A 20,328-nucleotide genomic window follows, 5' to 3' on the forward strand; every position below is an offset into this window, starting at 1 on the left:
CACCTTCCTTGCTTTCACTGATTCAAATTCATCTAAGATGTGATCAAAGTCAGTTTTTTTAGTTTCTTTTCTTTCTACACTCAGCAAAGCAAGATCACAGAGTCTGCCTTGACCCATGGAGGCACGCCGTTTTTGAGTTCTTCCCAGTGCTGTGTTGACCAAGAAAAAAACACGTAAAGAGCTTTGGTGGTTCCAAAAAACGTGACCATCATTGTTCTTGGCTGCATGTACACCCACCAAGTTGAGTGAGTGATTGTTGCAATTCAAAAACACTGCCAAGTTGTTTTTCTCACTTATTCTTTGATGAACACCACTTCTGTGTCCAACCATCACAGCAACTTTGTCATAGCACTGTGACTGACAATCTTGTAGCTCCATTTCATCCTTCTCTCGCTGTTTCAAGATGTCTTCAACTAAACTCTCAGCATCCTTCTGGCTTAGCTGGATAAAACCAAGGAAGGACTCTCTAACACAGACTGTTTTCTTCTCAAAATCAACTTCCACATACCTCACTACTTCTGACATTAGCTCACGGTGTACCTGATCAGGAGTCGAGTTGAACATGAGACCATAGTACTTTGTTTTATGAATGCTTCTCAGTAAACACTGGCGAACAGTGGATGCCATCATGTGGATGAATTCATTCTGGATACCTGGTGAAAGATAAGACGTAGATCCAGGATGACTTTCCAAATGAGTGAGGTGTTCTTTTATGACAGGGTCGAAGATAGCCAGTAGTTTCAGTAAGCCAAGGAAATTTCCCACATTGGAGTTATCATTTAGCTGAAGTGACTCCCTGTGTTCTCACAAAGCCGGGTTCTGAGTCACAAGGAATTTTATGCAGTGAAGGATTCTCGTCAAGCTATCACACCACTTCTGCTTTTCCTTCTCAATCTGTGGCTGAAATACCGCGTCAATAACTCCTCGGTTTCCAAATAAATTTCTTTCCATTTCTTTCCACTGTGTGAAGCATTCCCGATGATTCTTGGCATTTTCATAAACACTAATCCTTTCAGGTGCTTTCCACTGGGTGAATCCACTTTCCTGCTCCAATGAGGATTGATGGTTTGACTGGGAATAGAGAAGACAACAGATACAAAATGCAGACTTTTTAGAAGGTGAATAGACCAGCCAGGAGTGAGTTACTTCCTCACCACGACCATTTCCCAATTTCCTCTTGAACCAAGTTTTGTACATTGAGTGGCTATTTGTTGGTAGGAAAGACCCCTCACTGTTCTGGAAATACTTCGAACCCAGCTTTATTACTTCTATTCTCAACATGTCAGGCAGAATTGCTTTTCTAGTATTCTTATCGAACTTCAGAAGTCTAAAGCCATGCTGTTCAATCACAGTTCGAGGCTCTTTGACACCATCCAGTTCACTAGGTTCAGTGTCGTCAGGTTCAATAGTGTCAGGTAAAATCTTGTCAATAAACTTAACATCACCACCACCACCAATGACTTCCCCTCCTGTCATATCCACGTTCTCTGTGGCAGCCTCACTCTTAATCCCGTCATACTCGGATTTATCTGACTTGACTTCCTCCTTGGCTTGTGACGTATTTGTACTTGATCCACCTTTGGATTCTAACAAACTTGTAGTAGGTGCAGGTGACTCCATGGAACGTGTCAAACTACTTTTTCCGGGCTTTTCAAAGAAGGGCATGAAGAACTTGCTCGACTTCTTGGCTTCCTCCGCCTCCAACTTTTGTCTCTTCTGTCCTTCAGCTCCACTTTCCTTCTTCTTTGTGAAGAAATGTTTCATGGTCTTCTTACACAATGCTCTGAAATAACGCTCTCCTAGTGCTTCTCACCCATGATAATCAAAGACAGATCATGCATCTGAAGAAAATTCTTTTTTCACTATCCGAGGATGGCTTGTCTGACTTTAATAGAAACTGCTCAGTGGCGCCCCCCTTCAAGTAGCACCCAGGGCACGTGCCATACCTGAGATATGCCACTGCCTGCTACTCTGTATTCATAAGAGTTAAAACTTGGCTGTCCTTTTTTCTGTGACTTCAGCAGTGACAAAAGCATACTTTAGAGCAAACTGGCACATGTTATCATGGCCGACCTCAGATTAGATAGTTCTAGAATCAATTACCGAATCATTTGAACATGCAAAAGTGGCCAAGAAATAGCACCAGCTGCTGATTAAAGGCAATCATTTATGGTCACTTCATTACAAGTACAATGCGGAGGTTTGGACAGGGTACATCAGGATGCTGCCTGGATTGTAGAGCTTATGCTGTAAGGAAAGGTTGGACAAACCTGGTTGTTTTCTCTGGAAACACAAAGGCTGAGGGAAGACCTGATAGAAGGTTATATGATTGAGAAACATAGAGTAGTCAGCAGGCAGAAATGATTAGGTGCCATTAGCTTAATTACTTCAGCATAACATTCTGGGCCAAAGCACCTGCCTTTCCACTGTACTGTTATATACTCTATTCCTGACTTCTGAATCAGAAACAGGTTTAATATTACTGGCATACAGTATGTCGTTACATTTGTTAACTTTATGGCAACAGTGCAATGACAGATGAACATAGAGGAAAAACACTGAATTGCAGTAAGTATATATATTTATTAAATTGTTAAGTTAAAATAAGTAGTGCAGAAAAAAAACAGAAATTAAAAAGTAGTGAGGTAGTGTTCATGGGTTCAATGTCTACTTAGCCATTGGATAGCAGAGGGGAAGAAGCTGTTCCTGAATTGCTGAGCGTGTGTCTTTAGGCTTCTGTACGTCCTTCCTGATGGTTACAATGAGAAGAAGGCATGTCCTGGGTGGTGGGGATCCTTAATGATGGATGTAAACTGTCTTGCATACTATGGAGGCTAGTACCCATGATGGAGCTGTTCAATTTTACAAGTTTCTGCAACATACTTTCACTTCATTTTCTCCCCATGTTTGGAGATGTATCTCAGAAGATTCCTGAGTTAGCCCTGGAGGAAGGGCATGAGGAATTATTTCTAGTGACACATATTGGTGTAGCTTTCACATTGACCTGTGAATGACAGGGCCCTGGGGAGTGTTGTAGAACAGAGAGAGCCTGAAGAACAAGCACATGATTCCCTGACAGTGGAGTCATAGGTAGAAAGGGCAGTGAAGGAGGCTTTGACATGTTGGGTTTCATCATCCAGGTCACTGAATATAGAAGCTGGAAGGTCACAGTGCAGGATGCTGGTGAGGCTACACTTGGATTATCATGCTCAGTTTTGAACGTTCTGCTATAAGAAAGTCATTACTAAACTGGGAAGAGTGGAGACTTAATAGAGGTGTATAAAATCAGGAGGGGCATAGACAGGGTGAAGGCTCAAAATCTTTTGGAGAATCAAGAACTAAGGCTAAAGGTTTAAGCTGAGAAGGGAGAGATTTAATAACAAAAACTGAGGTACAACTTCTTTCCCTAGAGAAACGTCAGTATATGGAAAGAGCTGCCAAAGGAAGTGCTGGAAGTACAATAACATCATTTAGAAGATACATGGACTGGTACATGGTAGGGAAGGTCCAGAGGGAAATGAGCCAAACACAGGCACATGGGTCTAACTTAGATGAGAATTTTTCTTGGCATGGGACAATTGGGCTGAAATGGGAGATCCATAGATTTCTTTTGGGTTTCTTTTCAATCGGTGTACATCGTAGCTGACTTTTCAGTAAGAGATTATTTTTCAAAGGGTCTTTCTTCGATTGTTCAAAGGAATACAGGTGATACCAGTATAGTTTACTTTCTGGAAGAAATTCACTCCGAAAAATGAATAAAAAGAACTTGGACCCTGCAAGAAAGGTGAGAAAGTTGGTTTCCCACTTAAACTGCAACTTCCTGATAAAGAGCAGGTAGATGTGATCTTTTTTCTTAGTGGATGCCAATTCTCCTGGGTGTACATAAATACTTCTTCTGTTATGGATTTCAAAAGAAGCTTTGCATACTTTGGTTCAAACAGGAAACTTGCTACAAGTCACGATAGCTGATACAGCAAAGAGAAATTCTGATGAGCATAAGGAAGCACTTAGAGCCATGAGGCAATGTTACAGCTATATAAGACCTTGAAATACTGTGTTCAGTTCTGGTCATCTCACTACAGGAAGCACGTGAATACTGTAGAAAGAGTGAATGGGAGATTTACAAGGACATTGCCTGGATTGGAGAGCATGCCTTATGAGAATAGGTTGAGTGAACTTGCACTTGCTCTTTTCTCTTTGGAGCGACAGAGGATAAGAGGTGACCTGTTAGAAGTGTCTAAGATCTTCTGGATAGCCAGAGGCTTTTTCCCAGAGCTGAAATGGCTAACACAAAAAGGCATATATAGTTTCAAGGTTCTTGGAAGTAGGTTCAAGGGGGATGTCAGGGGTAAGCTTTTCACACAGACAGTGGTGGGTGCGTGGACTGCACTGCTGGTGAAGGTGGAGGAGGCAGATTCAATAGGGTCTTTTAAGAGAGTCTTAGATAGATACACGGAGCTTAGAAAACTAGAAGGCTATGCGGTAGGGTAATTCTAGGCAGTTTCCAGAGTACGCTTTATGATCAGCAGAACATTGTGGGCCGAAGTGCCTGTGATGTGCTGTAGATTTTTATGTTCTATGTGTTGTACTTTTTTAGTTAAATTTAAGCTCTCGTGTTCTATGCTCGATGAAGAAAGGATTGGGAAAACATCAGTCAGATGAAAAGGGATGCGTGGAGATCTTTTCTGAGTCTAAACATCAGAATTAGACAAAAGGCTTGCTTCTGAACATTCCTTGCTAGTTACCAAAGTAAATAATATGGGAACAATGTCAGGGAGGTGGGGATGGGATTGTGGGGTGGTACAGAGGAAGAAAGGCACCCCACCTGAATTGCACCTTCTTCGCCAGTCAATCACAGAGTGGCAGTGACAGCAGTCATGTAGAAGTCCCCGACCTAGGTCATCACGTCCTCCAAGCTGAAAGAGGACGTGGGGTGGAGAGTGACCTGCGGTGAGAGAAGAAAACGGGAGGGGAGGAGCAGAAAATAAAAAAAAAAGCTATTTGAATATAGAGCAAGCACCAAGACAAACACCAATGCAAAAAAAACAAACACAGCTCAGAGCAACAACCTCACAGGCTAATACCGTATTGAAACAAAATCTGTGTAAAACTCTGGTTAGCCACATCTGGAATGTGGCGTTCATTTTTAGTTGCTCTACAATATAACGGATGTGAAGACTTTAGATGGGGTGCAGTAGAGGCTCACTAAGAAGTTGCTTGGATTAGAGGGCATGCACTATAAAGGGAGGCTGCACAAACTTAGGTTTTCTTCTTGGGACCAGATATAGGTTTATAAAATTATGAGAGGCAAGGTCAGCAGATATCATTCTCTCTAGGGTCAATGTGGCTGGTACTAGAGGACGTGCATGAGTGAGAGGGGGAAAGTTCAAAGAAGATGTGTGTGGCAATATCATTTTTGCTTTACACAGAGAGTGTTCGGTGTCTTGAATGTGCAGCCAGGAGTGTTGGTGAAGTCAGAGAATATAAAGGCATTTAAGACAAGCACATAGATGTGCAGAAAATGGAGAGATATGGACCATATGCAGACATAAAAGATCAGCTGTGATAAGCTTGAACAGCAGAGCATCGCCTTTTCCTAGACTGTGCTGTTCTACGTATTTATCAGGCAGAGAGATGTTATTACACAGGACCCAGAAACCGCATTAAATATTCTCAAAACAACGTTGAGCAATTTGAGTCAAAACCGCAGTGAAAATGGAATTTTGTCCAGAAGGGGCACACTTTCCCAAAGCTGACTTTATTTCACTTGCCCTAGTATTTTTACTGCAATGACTCACAAAATCTTGATAACTGATTGCTGCAATTTATCTTTTTTAAACAGTATCATGACAGTGATGGAACAATTTTAGAACAGTTTTGTTGTACTCGTAAAGGTTATCTTGAATTATAATTGGAAGTGGGCCTTCGAAGATCTGCCCCAATATTTTTGTACCAAAAAGCTCCATACCATACTTGCATAAAGATGCTCAGGTTCAAAATATAATGCATGTCACAACTTCATAAAGGTATGATTCTCTCTTACAAAGGGTATGCTGCATTTCATTGCTTTTTACCACACGTACAAAATTCCACACCACTTACTAATGCAAATGCAATACTATGAACTAGAGTGCACATGTTGCAGCTTCTGGGGTTATCAGCAGGCAATTGAAACAAATCCTGCAAAGTTAGTTTAAGCTTTGTCTCAATGTTTCACAGAACAGATATAAATACTGACTTGGGTTGGTTGTTTGGAGAAATGGTCATATGAAGAAGTTTATTCAAAATGAGAGATTTGAGGCTTTTGAAGAAGAGTTTTGTGGTGGGAGTTTTGGAGATCTCCTCAAAATGTGGGAATCTCTAGATGAAGAGCATAAAGTTTGCAAAGCATTGTATGTGAGTATTGAGACAACAGGAGAGAGACCACATGGGTCAAAGTGATAAGAAGATGTATTCATGTAGAACATGCGGCCATGAAAGAGACACCAGGATGGAGTATTGCCTCCCAGGTGCCAGGGTTAAGGGTGTCTCAGAGCAGCTGTAGAAGATTCTCAAGAGGGAGGGTCAGCAGCCAGAGGTCATGCTGTATATTGGCACCAATAACATAGGCAGAAAAGGGGAAAAGGTCCCTCTCTTAGCAGAGTGGCAAAGCAGATTCAATGGGTCAAATGGCATAATTATGTGCTATTACCTTATGGTCTTATAAAGGCAAGTACGTAATGCTGAGGCTTTGTAAGGCATTGGTTAGACCACACTTGGAGTATTGAGAGCAGTTTTGGGCCCCTTATCCAAGAAAAGATGTACTGGAATTGCAAAGAATCCAGAGGAGTTTCACAAGAATGATTCTGGAATGAAAGGGTTAACATATGAGAAGTGTTTGATGGCTCTGGGCCTGTCTCACTGGAGTTCGGAAGAAAGAGGATGGATCTCATTGAAAGCTATCAAATATTGAAAGGCCTAGATAAAGTGGATTGTACAGGATTTTTCCTATAGTGAGGGTGTCTAGAACCAGAGGGCACATCCTCAGAATAGAGGACAACCCTTTAGAGCAAAAAAGAGGAGGAATGTCTTTACCCTGAGGATTACTAATCTACGGAATTCATTGCTACATACCACTGGGAGGTCAAGTCATTAGGTATCACTGATCAGTTCCCAGAACCTATTGACTCACTTTAAAGGACTCTTCATCTCATGTTCTCACTATTTATTTATTTATCTATCTATCTATCTATCTATCTATCTATCTATCTATCTATCTATCTATCTATCTATCTATCTATCTATCTATCTATCTATCTATCTATCTATCTATCTATCTATTTGTTTGTTTATTTATTATTTTTTGTATTTGCACAGTTTGTTGTCTTTTGCACATTGGTTGTCCATCCTGTTGGTGCAGTCTTACATTGATTCTATTGTGATTATTGGATTATTGAGTATGCTTGCAGAAAAATGAATCTCAGATTTGTATATGGTGACATATGCATACTTAGATAATTTCCTATGAACTTTGATGTTTAAAGCAGAGATTGATAGGTTCTTGATTAGTAACTGTGTCAAAGATTATGGGGAGAATGCAGCAGAATGGTGTTGAGAGAGATAAAATAAATCAGCCAAGATGGAATGGCAAAGGAGACTTGAAGGACGAGTAGCCTAATACCACTACTATGATTATGGTCTAAATAAGAACATCTTAAAAACATCTATCATGTTTGCTCCACCACCAGTCCTGCATCTTATTCAAGGCACCCATAACTCTGTGTAAATAAAAACTTCCCTGCACATTTACTTTAAACTTTCCCACCGACACCATAAAGATACTGTATGTCCTCTAGCATTTGGCATTGTATGCAAAAGATTCCGTCTGTCTACTTAACCTATGCCACTCAGAATCTAATAAACTTTTATCACATCTCCTCTCAGCTGTTGTTGTTCCAGAGAGAACAACCTTAGTTCATCCACCTTCTCCTTTTAGCTCATACTCTCTAATCCAGGCATCATCCTGGTGAACCTCATCTGCTTCCTCTCTAAAGCCTCCACACCCTTGCAGTAATGGGATGAACAGAACATCAGAAAGAGAATATCAGGCCATTCAGCCTAACAAAGCTTGCCAAATTCCTTTTCATATAGTGTGTTGAAATAACTATTGAGTTTAGATTTGGAAATCTCCAGGGTACTACTCTCTACTACATAACTAGGTAGTTTGTTCTATGCGTCCACAACTCACTGTGTAAAGAAATGATTCCTGATGTTAGTCTGAAATCTCCCTTTAACCTGTGTCCACCTGTGGTCCTGTTTCCTTGACGATGGGTTAATTTTGAAATTGCAGCTGGCATCCATTTTACTTACACCCTTAATGACTTTGAACACTTCTATCATGTCTCCTCTCATTCTACTTAGGCTAAAGAGATTTAATTCTTTCCATTTTTCTTCATAGCTCATACCCTGCTTACCTGGAAAGAGTCTTGTCACCCTTCTCTGGACTCTCTCCAGTGCCTTCACATCCTTCACACAATATGGAGACCAAAACTGTACACAGTATTCAAAGTGTGGCCTCACAAGAGCATTATACAGCTCTTGACTTGAACTCCACTGAGTGCATTATATAGCCCAAAATTCTATTTGCCTTCCTAATCGCTTCTGTGCGTTGTCTAGATGTTGATAGTGATGAGTCTACCAGGACAGCCAAATCCTTCTCATACAGTGCACTTTTTACCTCAAGACCCCCCCCCCCCATTGTAGATTAATATTTAAAATTTCCACTTCCTATGTGCAATTCTTTACTTCAGCTTACAATAAATTTCATCTGCCGTTCATCTGCCAACATCAGAATTTTGTTTAGATCTAACTATTGATTCTGCTGCTTGAACATTATCAGCCTGCCCCCTAATTTTGTGTCATCAGTAAACTTTACTAGTTTATTTTTTACATGCTTATCCAAGTAATTAATGTAAATGAAAAACAGCAGTGGCCCCAAAACCGATCACTGCAGAAGCCTACTTTTGAAATCTTCCAGGTATGGAAACGATCCCTCCACTGTAACTCATTGTTTTCTATTTTTGAGCCAATTCTGCACCCACTCACACACCTTACCCTGAATCCCTACCTACTGTAATTTTATAATTAACTTCTCATGGGGTACCTTGTCAAAAGCCTTCTGAAAGTCCAAGTAAATGATATCAAAATGTTATTATAAATTTTAGTTGCCTCTTCATAGAACTCCAGCAAATTAGTGAAACATGATTTCCCCTTTCTCAACCCATGCTGGCTTTCACCTAACGTGTCTGTTCTTATCATCTGCTTTTCCAATTCTTTGTTAATTATTATTTCCATTATCTTGCTTGCGATGCATGTTAAGCTTACTGGTCTATAGTTACCAGGGTCAGTGCAGACACCCTTCTTATATACTAGAACAGCATTAGCCCATTTCCAGGTCTTAGGGATTTCACCAATCTTCAATTACTTTTGAAAAGTACATGTTAGGAGCTTGTATATATACTCACAGACCTCTTTAAGCACCCTTGGATGCATGTTGTCTGGCTCTGGAGGATTATAAACTTTCAGCCTTTCCAAGTGAAGCAGGACTTCACTTTATAAGATCTCTAAATCACTAAAAATAACCTTATTGCATTATTGTAAAGTGCTCTGAGAGACTGGTTCTGTCACATCTGAAATCCTGTCTGCCCACTACCCTGGACCCCATCAAGTTGCCTATCGCACCAACAGGTCAACAGAGGACGCCATCTCCACGGCACTTCACTCTGCCCTGACCCACCTGGACAGCCCCAACTCTTACATCAGAATGCTGTTCTTGACTTTAGTTCGGCATCCTATACTGTGACCCCCTCCAAGCTGATCACCAAACTTCGCCAGCTTGGTATCAGCTCATCCCTCTGCAATTGGACCTTGGACTTTCTGACTAACAGACCCCAATCCGTTAAGTTAGACAACCTCTCCTCCTCTACTATCACCCTGAACACCGGCGTGCCTCAAAGCTGTGTGCTGAGCCCTCTTCTGTACTCCCTTTTCACCTATGACTGCGTTCCTGTACATGGTTCTAACTCCATAATCAAGTTCGCAGACGACACCACGGTGGTTGGCCTGATTAGAGGGGGTGACGAGATGACGTACAGGGACAAGGTCCAGCACCTGGCCGCGTGCTGTGCCAACAACAACCTGGCCCTTAACACCCAAAAGATCAAGGAGATCATTGTGGATCATCCATCTACATCAATGGAGCTGTAGTGGAGCATGTATCAAGCTTCAAATTCCTTGGTGTCCACATTTCCGAGGATCTCACCTGGTCCCTGAGCTCCTCCATCCTGATCAAAACAGCGCCTTTATTTCCTGCAGAGCATCAAGAAAGCTCACCTCTGTCCCAGCATACTGACGGACTTTTACCTCTGTACCACTGGGGGCATACTCACCAACTGCACCTCAGTGCGGTATGCCAATTGTCCCGTATCAGACCGCAAAACACTCCAGTGTGTGGTGAAAACTGCCCAGCGGATTATCGGCACCCAATTGTCCACCATTGAGAACATCTACCATAAACGCTGCCTGGGCAGGGGGAAAAGCATTATCAAGGATGCATCTCACCCTAACCATGAACTTTTTACTCTCCTCCCATCCGGTAGGCACTACAGGAGCCTCCACTCCTGCACCAGCAGGCACAGGAAGAGCTTCTTCCCTGAGGCTGTGACCCTGCTGAACCTCACATCACAGCGCTAAGCAGTATTGAACCCATATTGTACTGTCTCAGTCCTTCCATATTTGTGTGCTGTAGCACTTACTTTTTACTCACAGTTATTTTGTAAATAACACTATTCTTTGCACTTCTGTTTAGATGCTAACTGCATTTCATTTGGCTTTGTATCTGTACTCAACACAATGACAATAAAGTTGAATCTAATCTAATCTAATCTTATTTTTCTTTACATTTACTGGCATATTGCTAACATCTTCACATGTGAATACTTTAGCAAAATACGAGTTAAGAGTATATGCTATGTCCTTCACTGCATAACTTAAATCCCCAACTAATATTCCTCATACACTTAACTTCCTCCTTAACTTTTCTTTTACTACTAAAATGTTGAAAAAACCTCTTATCAATCTTAGCATTGTCGGCAATATCCTTCTCAGCCTGCCTTTTGGCAATCCGAATTTTCATCTTGACAATAGCTCTCTCATATTTTCATATGCCTTACAGTTAATATCATTAAAAGGCAACACGAGTGAATCTGCAGATGCTGGAAATAAATAAAAACATTAAATGCTGGCAGAACTCAGCAGGCCAGACAGCATCTATGGGAGGAGGTAGTGACGACATTTCGGGCTGAAACCCTTCATCAGGAGTGAAGTAACATGGGATGGTCGAAGGGGGATAAGAAGTGGGGGGAGGGATGAAGTAGAGAGCTGGGAATTATGGGAAATAAAAGAGAAAGAAAGGTAGGGCTGGGGGGGATTATAGTGAGAGGGGAAAAAGAGAGAAAGAGAACCAGACGAAAATTATAGATAGGGATGGAGTAAGGGGGGGGGGGCAGGGGTATCAACCGAGGTCTGTGAGTTGAATGTTCATGCCGGCAGGTGGGAGGCTACCTGGGCGGGAGATAAGGTATTGCTCCATCGACCTGCGTGTGGCCTCATCTTGACGGTAGAGGAGGCCATGGACAGACATGTCGGAGTGGGAGTGGTCTGTGGAATTGAAGTGTGTGGCCACAGGGAGATCCCGCCACTGCTGGAGGACTGAGCGCTGGTGTTCGGCGAAACGGTCTCCCAGTCTGCGGCGGGTCTCCCCAATGTATAAATGGGGACATCGGGAGCACCGGATACAGTATATCACCCCAGTTGACTCACAGGTGAAGTGGTGCCTCACCTGAAAGGACTGTCACCATCATCATTACTATTTTTCTGTATTCCTTATATATCTGTCTTTTCCTCAATAATTTTTATGTATATCCTTGTTCATCCATATAGTTGATCTAATGTTTTTATTGCTTTTCTCAACCTTGAGTATGAACATTTCCTGCACTGCATGTGTTACTTCTTTAAATTGACACCATTGTTCATCAACTGATCCAACGTCAAGCAGTTCCTTCCAGTTTACCTTCTGAAGTCTTTGTCACATCCACACAAACGTTGTCTTTCTGAAATTCAATATAATGGCTTTGGTTTTTACTGATATACTCTCCCAAAAATCTTCGAGACTAATGATGTTATGGTCTCTTGTTCCTAAAGTCCCAACAACTTCCATATTAAAAAATCCATCCTGATTGTTACAGAATATCAAATCTAGAGAGATGTCCCTTCTTGATGGTGCATTAACATACTGGGTCAAAAAGCAATCATTCAATAACTCAATGAATTCACTTTCCTGTAATCCATTAGACACGGGATTCTCCCACTCAATATTTGGGAAATTAAAGTTACCCATAACTATAACATCAACCTCAAAACTTCCCTTTTTAATATTCTGATTAGAGTTGTTTATTAAAATCACTATCAGAATTAGGGGGTCTATAAAATACACCCAATGTTATATCTTTATCCTTATAGCTTTCAATTCTCACCCAGATATCTTTATTAAGTCTTGATTCATCTCCTATTTTAAGCAGCCTCACATTTAAATTCTCTCTTATGTATATGACTATTCCTCCACCTTTATTATCTTGCCTATTTTTTCTAAGTAAAGTATATCCTTTAATACTAAATTCATCACCATCATTTGAGGTCAGCCAAGTTTCAGTTATTCCTATTATATCACACTGGCATATAATTCCAGCTCATTTATTTTATTCTTAATACCTCTTGAATTTATGCAGGCCATCCATAGTCTATTACTGATGTTTTTCATTCTATTCCGACCCATTTTTATATTTTTAAAACCTATAATTGGACAAGCAAACGCAGATTGCAGTCCATATTACTGGAGTTTGGAAGGTTTCCATGAAAGTCACTGAAAGCAAGGGTAGTGACTTCGGCTATAGGGAGGAGAGCTGAACTCCAAAATCTAGGGGCGATGTAGAAGCCAGTTGACATTTTCATCCCTTCATACTTTTCTTTCAGAAAACAGGAGGGTCCTATAATCCAGGAGGATTTAGCAGGTTCAGAAACAAAACAATACAATGGGTATTGGCACCCACATGTTCATGATGTCCAGTGTGAGACGCAAAGTCAATTTCTGACTGAGAAACAAGAATTCTAACACCAAGACAAATCACCACCTCAGTGTCACTTTACCGGGATATACATGCATAAAATCTGTGTGTTATGTATGGCAAATCAAGTTCAAACTGAGCACCTGTCTCAGGTTCAGTCTAAAGGAACTCCTGACAAGAAGGATGGATTGAATCAAATTGGCTGTTTTTGCTGGAAGCAGAAAACATGGCTTCAAGTCATAAGTATATAGAAAAGGATCATTTGCTTTGGCATGTTGAAAATGGCCCACAAAGCTCAGTGGTGTCTCTGCTTCCTCGGAAGGCTATGGAAGTTCATTGACCCTTACCGGTTTTTACAGATGCACAATAGGAAACATCCTATCCAGATGCATTAGCCAAGACAGCAAGAAATCACAGGGAGCAGTGAACAACTATCATGGAAACTAATTTGCGCTCTATGAACACTGGCTGCACTTCCCACCTCCTTGGGAAAGCAGCTAATATAATCAAGGACTCCTCCCACCCTGTCATTCTCTTTTCTCCCCCTTCCATCAGGCAAAACATACAAAAGCCTGTCAATGCACACCACTGTGCTCAAGGACAACATCTAACCCTCTATCTAACCCATGAATGGGCCACGTGTACAGTAAAGGTGAACACTTCATTGATCTCTCTGTCCACCTTGTCATGGCCTACACTTTGTCTGCCAACACTGCACGTCCTCTGTAACTCTATTTCTGCATTGATTTTCCTTTGTAATATCTCAGTGTACTTATTCATGCATGGCATAATCTGTCTAGATGGCACACAAACAAAAGCTTTTCTCTGTATTTCAGTCCATTTGTTCATTATGTGCCATGTCGTATGACATGGACGATCATGGTCTTTCCATAGCCATAATTGTTTTTGGCATTTTTTTTCAGCAGAAGTGGCCATTGCCTTCTTCTGGGCAGCACCTTTACAAGATGGGTGACCCCAGCCATTATCAATACTCTTCAGAGATTGTCTGACCTGCAAGCTAGGTGGGGAAAGGAACGTCTTACATCTCCTTTGGTAGACATGTATCTCCACCCCATCACCCTGTATCTCTGTACATGTGGCAAAAACAATTGTCAATTTTCATCTATATAAACGTAGATTAGAAGTACAAAATGTTCATCCTTGGTTCCATAAGTTTCCCTGGCCACATCCTGCTCCAACTCTACATTACCAATATCCGATTCAAACCTTGGTTATCTATGAATTTGGGATTTCTTTCTTTAGCTTTTTTTACTCCAAACTCCTTCCTCATTGGCAGAAGATATTAGTATCTGGCTTAGCTCCAGATTTTTAGTGTCTACAGATGCAACTTGCTTTTGTTAATTTCACTGAGAGAATTCTGGCTGATGCACAGGTTGATGTTGGAGAAATAATCCAACAGGCAAGTGATTGCAAAATCAATCCTGGTCATCTGTTTTACATTCAAAATGAGCCCATGCTGTTGCTGGAGAGTGCCAATATATAAACAGGAAGTGGCAGGAATTATGACATATTCTATGGATTTCTTCCAAAGCTGCTTGTCTGCAGTCTAAAGGAAAGGTCAATTCTGGAGGTGAAATAGCCAAAACAACACAGGTATCACACAGCAGGAAAGGCTAACATTAAACTACTAATCTTGACAAACACTCTAAAGAAGCCCAAAAGAATAAAGAGATAGCAGACTACATTAAAAAACTTTGGAAGACAGTAAATAACGTTAACTGTTTGACATAATTTCTAAACTTTACATTTTGTTGTTATTTCTTTATAGACCCTGCAACAGATAAATTTTAGAACATATTTGACATTTTTACTAGCCCATATCACTTCCATGGAAGTGAGAACTCATGAACTAAAGATAACAGTGGAATATATGAGAATTTCTACAAAAAAAGGTGGCGCATACCATCTTATTTTAACACTTAAATGTCATTTCAACACTAAAAAAAAGTTCAGGTACGAATCAGATGAAAAGCTTGACATGACTCGAGGGGTGATCTCCTCAAGTTCCTAACCTGTTTCTCCACATGCAAGGTAGGTGAAGATAAAGCTCTGCACCCATGCTGCTGACACACAAAACTCAGCACTTCAACACCACAATCATCTGCTCTCACTTTGTCACAGACTGACAGACATACAACAACACTTACATTCACCAAATAAGCCAACCATGGCATTACCCCAGTAAGTGACTTCATTTCCCTTTGGACCTTGAGTGTTTGGGGTCAGATATTGTCCACTTTGGTTTTCCAATAAGAACTTCAAAAGTGAGGTTTCTACAAAAAAACCCATGGATGGTTACACATGAATAACTCGAGGTAGCCACCTTAAATCAATCCTCATCCTCTATAAAGAAACAAGACCTTCTTGAAATTTAACCTCCCTCAAATGTTTACAAATGATTCACATCATGACATCTTATGTCCCTTTTGCAGAACCCTTTAACAATATGCTTACTATGAGAAAAGTCTAATAATCAATTGTCACAGCTACTACTGCAATTATTTCCAGTGCCGTTGTATCACACATCAGCTTGCTTAGAAAACCTTGATATCAGTGCCAGCAGCACATTCTCGACTATGGACCCACTGAGGTATCACCTTCAATAACACAGCCTTGTGCAAAAGGTTCTGCTTTCATTTCATTTTCATTCACCCTTTTCTGGAGCCAGAAGCTCCAGTCTATTCAAGGGCAATGAGTTTTTACAGTTGCAAACTAGCAATATAATTGTAACAGTAAATCTGGCCCTACTGCTCACCACTGGTGAGATCAGTTCATTTTTATCTATAGCTTGTACTTAGTTCTGGAAACAGCATCCTTGACAGTTTTAAATCGGGGAAATAAAATTATTCTGAAACAAAACCATGAAGTATTCTGTAGCCTATTGTTATATATTATCTACATTAATGATGTCAATTTGATTAGTAAGTTTGTGATGACACCAAAATTGGTGGGAAAATGTCTAAGATTACAAAAGGATCTAATCAATTGGAGAAGTGGGTAAAGAAACGTCAAATGGAAATTGACTCAGGTAAATGGGAGGATATTGGTAGGACAAACAAATTGAGGTATTTGGTAGGACAAACCCGGGCAGGACATGCAGAGTAAACGGTAGAACCTTGAGGAATATTGTCAAACAAAAAGACTTAGAGGTACAGGTTTTTTCTTCTCTGAAAGTGCTAATGCTGGTAGACAGGTTGCAAGGCATTTGGCAAGCTTGCCTTCATTTGTCAGGGCAGAGAGTACAGGAGTTTGGGCATCACGTTGCAAAAATACAACCCATTGGCCAGACTGCATTTGAAATACTGCGTACAGGATACCATAACACCAGAAGACCATAAACAGAATTAGGCCACTCAGTCCATCGAGCCTGCTCCACTATTCCAACAAGGCTGATTTATTATCCTTCTTAAACCCATATTCCTGCTTTCTCCCCATAACCTCTGATGCTCAGACTAATCAAGAACCTATCAACCTGTGGTTAAATAATCAGAATCGGAATCAGGTTTACTATTACTGGCATGTGTCATGAAATTTGTTAACTTAGCAGCAGCAGTTCAATGCAATACATAATATAGAAGAACAACAAATAAATAAATTACAGTACTGTACATGCATTATTGAATAGATTAAAAATCATGCAAAAACAAAAAAATATATATATTAAAAAAGTGAGTTAGTATTCACAGGATCAATGTCCATGTAGGAATAGGATGGCAGAGGGGAAGAAGTTGTTCCTGAATTGCTGAGTATGTGCCTTCAGGCTTCTGTACCTCCTTCCCAATAGAACATAAGGAAAGGACATGCCCAAGGTGCTGGGGGGTCCTTAATAATGGACGCTGCCTTTCTGAGACACCTCTCCTTGAAGACATCCTGGGTACTTTGTAGGCTAGTATCCAAGATGGAGCCAACTAAATTTACAACCCTCTGCAGCTTCTTTCTGTCCTGTGCAGTAGCCCCTCCATACCAGAGAGTGATGCAGCCTGTCAGAATGCTCTCCATGGTACATCTATGGAAGTTTTTAAGTGTATTTGTCGACATGCAAAATCTCTTCAAACTCCTAATGAAGTATAGCCACTGTCTTGCCTTCTTTATAACTGCATTGATATGTTGAGACCAGGTTAGATCCTCAGAGATTTTGATACCTTGGAACTTGAAACTGCTCACTCTCTCCACTTCTGATCCCTCTATGAGGATTGGTAGGTGTTCCTTCATCTTAACCTTCTGGAACTCCACAATCAGCTCTTTCATCTAGTTATCATATCTCACTCCTGTACACCCTCGCGTCACCACCTGAGATTCTACCAACACTGGTTGTATTGTCAGCAAATTTATAGATGATACTTGAGCTGTGCCTAGCCACTCAGTCATGGCTACACAGAGAGTAGAGCAACAGACTAAGCACACACCCCTTGAGGTGCACCAGTGATGAACATCAGTGAGGAGGAAATATTATCACCAATTGGCACAGATTGTGGTCTTACAGTTAGGAAGTCGAGGATCCAATTCAGAGGAAGGTACAGAGGCCCAGGTTCTATAGCTTATCAATCAGGATTGTGAAACGCAATGACTTGGCCTCCACAACAGTCTGTGGCAATGAATTGCACAGGTTCACTAAAGAACCTTTAGTGAACCCTTTGGCTAAAGAAATTCCTCTTCATCTCTCTTTTAAATGGAGATCTTTCTATTCTGAGGCTGTGACATTGGTCCAAGGCTCTCTCACTATAGGAAACATCCTCTCCACATACCCTCTATCCAGGCGTATCACTATTTGATAGGTATTAAGGAGATCTCCATCATTCTTCTAAACACCAGCGAGTACAAGTCCGGAGCCATCAGACATTTCACATATGTTAACCCTTTCATTTCCACACTCATTTTTGTGAACCTCCTCTGGACTGTACAATACCAGCAAATCTTTTATCAGATAAGGAAACCAAAACTGCTCACAATACACCAAATATTGTCAGACCAATGCTTTATAAAGCCTCAGTATTCCATTCTTGCAATTATATTCTAGTCATCTTGAAATGAATGCAACATTGAGTTTACCTTCTTTATCATTTTTTTAATAAAATTTTTTATTGAATTTTCAAATGGTTATAGAAGGGAAAAAAATTATCAACCCTTCCCCCTCCCCCCTAACATATCTCTGTAGAAAGAGAAAAAAAAAAGAAAGAAAGAAAGAATGCCTGGATATCGGAAGATCCCCACATGCTCCATGGAGTTCATAATAGCTTTAATATATATATATATTTCTTTCCCCAAATAACCAATAATTTTATCTTCGGAGCACCTATATATTTAATCCTATCTTTTGTAAATAAGGGCGCCAAATTTTCAGAAATATTTCATATTTATCTCTTAAATTATAAGTAATTTTTTCAAATGGAATGCAGCTAAAAGCTATATCTATTTTCATTTTCTTAATGTATGTTAAAATTCTTTTTCTTTTCATTGGTCCATTAAGCCCATTAACATTAAAACTTTAAACATTCAGTAAATTAGTCATTATTTTTAACAGGGTTACTCCAGTCTATAGTAATACCTAACTTTTCAACTTTCGTAGTACCTTGGGGAATCTACTGACTCTCCTTTGTCTATGGTGCCTGTTACTTCCTCAAACAGTTCCAACAGATTTGTCAGGCAAGATTTTCCCTTAAAGAAACATGCTGACTTTGATCTGTTTTATCATGTGCCCCAATTACCAAAAATCTTCATGTTTAATAATAGCCTTCAACATCTTCCAGTGAAGTTGGGCTAACTGGCCTATCATTTCCTTTCTTTTGCCTCCCTCCCTTCTTAAAGTGGAGTGAAATTTGCAATTTTTCAGTCCTTCAGAACAATACCAGAATATAATAATTCTTGAAAGATCATTACTAATACCTCCACAATCTCTTCAGCTATATCTTTCAGAACCCTGGTTGTCGTTTCTCTCCACATCATGTGGTTCATATGCAGCAAGCTTGCCATTTTTTTAGGATATGTCTGTTTTTCACAATGTCAAGTTGCTAACTCGACACTCAACCAAGCACAATGGGAAGTGTGTGAAGAGCTTGCACCTGTGATTTGGACCTGGGATAATTCGCTATGGATCCCAGTGCTGATGCCACTACACCAGTAGCCAGCTAGTTCAGGACCCTGGGGTGTAGACCATCTGGTCTGCATGACTTATCTGCCTTCAGACCTTTCAGCTTCCCGAGCACCTGTTTCTTACTAACACACGCAAAGTGCTGGTGGAATTCAGAGGCCAAGCAGCATCAATGGAAAAAGCAGAGTTGATGTTTCGGGCTGAGATTAAGTCTTGCTGAAAGGTTTTGGCCCAAAAAATCGACTATGCTTTTTTTCAGAGATGATGCCTGACCTTCTGAGTTCCTCCAGCACTTTGTGTGTGTTGCTCAGATCTTCAGCATCTGCAGATTTTCTCTTATTTGTGACCTTCTCCTGAGTAATTGCAACCATACTCATTTCTGCCCCGGGCACACTCAAAATTTCTGGCATACTGCTAGTGTCTTCCACAGTGAAGACTGATGCAAAATGCTTATTAATTTCTTCCATCATTTTTTGTTCCCCATTACTACCATTCCAGCATTGTTTTCCAGCAGTCGGATAGACACTCTCACCCCTCTTATACTTTTTATATATCTGGTAAAACCTTTAGTATCCTCTTTTGTATAATTAGTTTTTCTTCATATTTCAATTTTTCTCTCCTCATGACTTTAGCTTTTCAAAGCTTCCCAAACCTTCAACTTTCCACTCATTTTTATATTCTCTTTTCCTTTTATGCTGTGTTTAACTTCCTTTGTTAACCACAGTTAAATCATTCTCCCTTTAGAATACTTCTCCATCTTTGGAATGTATCTATCTGAGCCTTCCAAACTGTCCTCAGAAACTCCAGCCATTGCTGTTCTGCCATCATCCCTGCTAGTGTCCCCTTCCAATCAACACTGGCCAGCTCCACTCTCATGCTTGTGCAATTTACTTTACTCCACTGTAATACTGATACATTGGACTTCATCTTCTCCCTCTCAAACAGCAGGGCAAATTGTATCCTATTATGATAACTACCTCCTAAAGGTTCCTTTACCTTAAGTTCCCTAATCAAATCTGGTTCATTGCACAACACCCAATCCAGAATAGTTGATCTCCC

The 20,328-nt window shown here is 40.5% G+C and overlaps 1 protein-coding gene across 7 annotated transcripts in view; it reads right to left on the minus strand.

The window, feature by feature from the left end:
- Positions 1 to 20,328, minus strand: part of dlgap2a (discs, large (Drosophila) homolog-associated protein 2a) — a 571,596-nt gene that overhangs the window by 425,090 nt on the left and 126,178 nt on the right. For 3 of the 7 annotated variants that reach the window (XM_073056777.1, XM_073056775.1, XM_073056776.1), the window contains exon 3: positions 4,826 to 4,945. The exons of 3 other annotated variants lie outside the window; for them this stretch is intronic. In XM_073056777.1, coding sequence (XP_072912878.1) covers positions 4,826 to 4,945 — 120 coding nt within the window. Of the gene's footprint in view, positions 1 to 4,825; positions 4,946 to 20,328 lie in introns of those variants that run through there. One more of the 7 variants, XM_073056780.1, reaches the window with a different exon arrangement.

The sequence above is a fragment of the Hemitrygon akajei genome, chromosome 9 (genome assembly GCF_048418815.1).
Source record: "Hemitrygon akajei chromosome 9, sHemAka1.3, whole genome shotgun sequence".
NCBI classification, from domain to species: Eukaryota; Metazoa; Chordata; class Chondrichthyes; order Myliobatiformes; family Dasyatidae; genus Hemitrygon; species Hemitrygon akajei.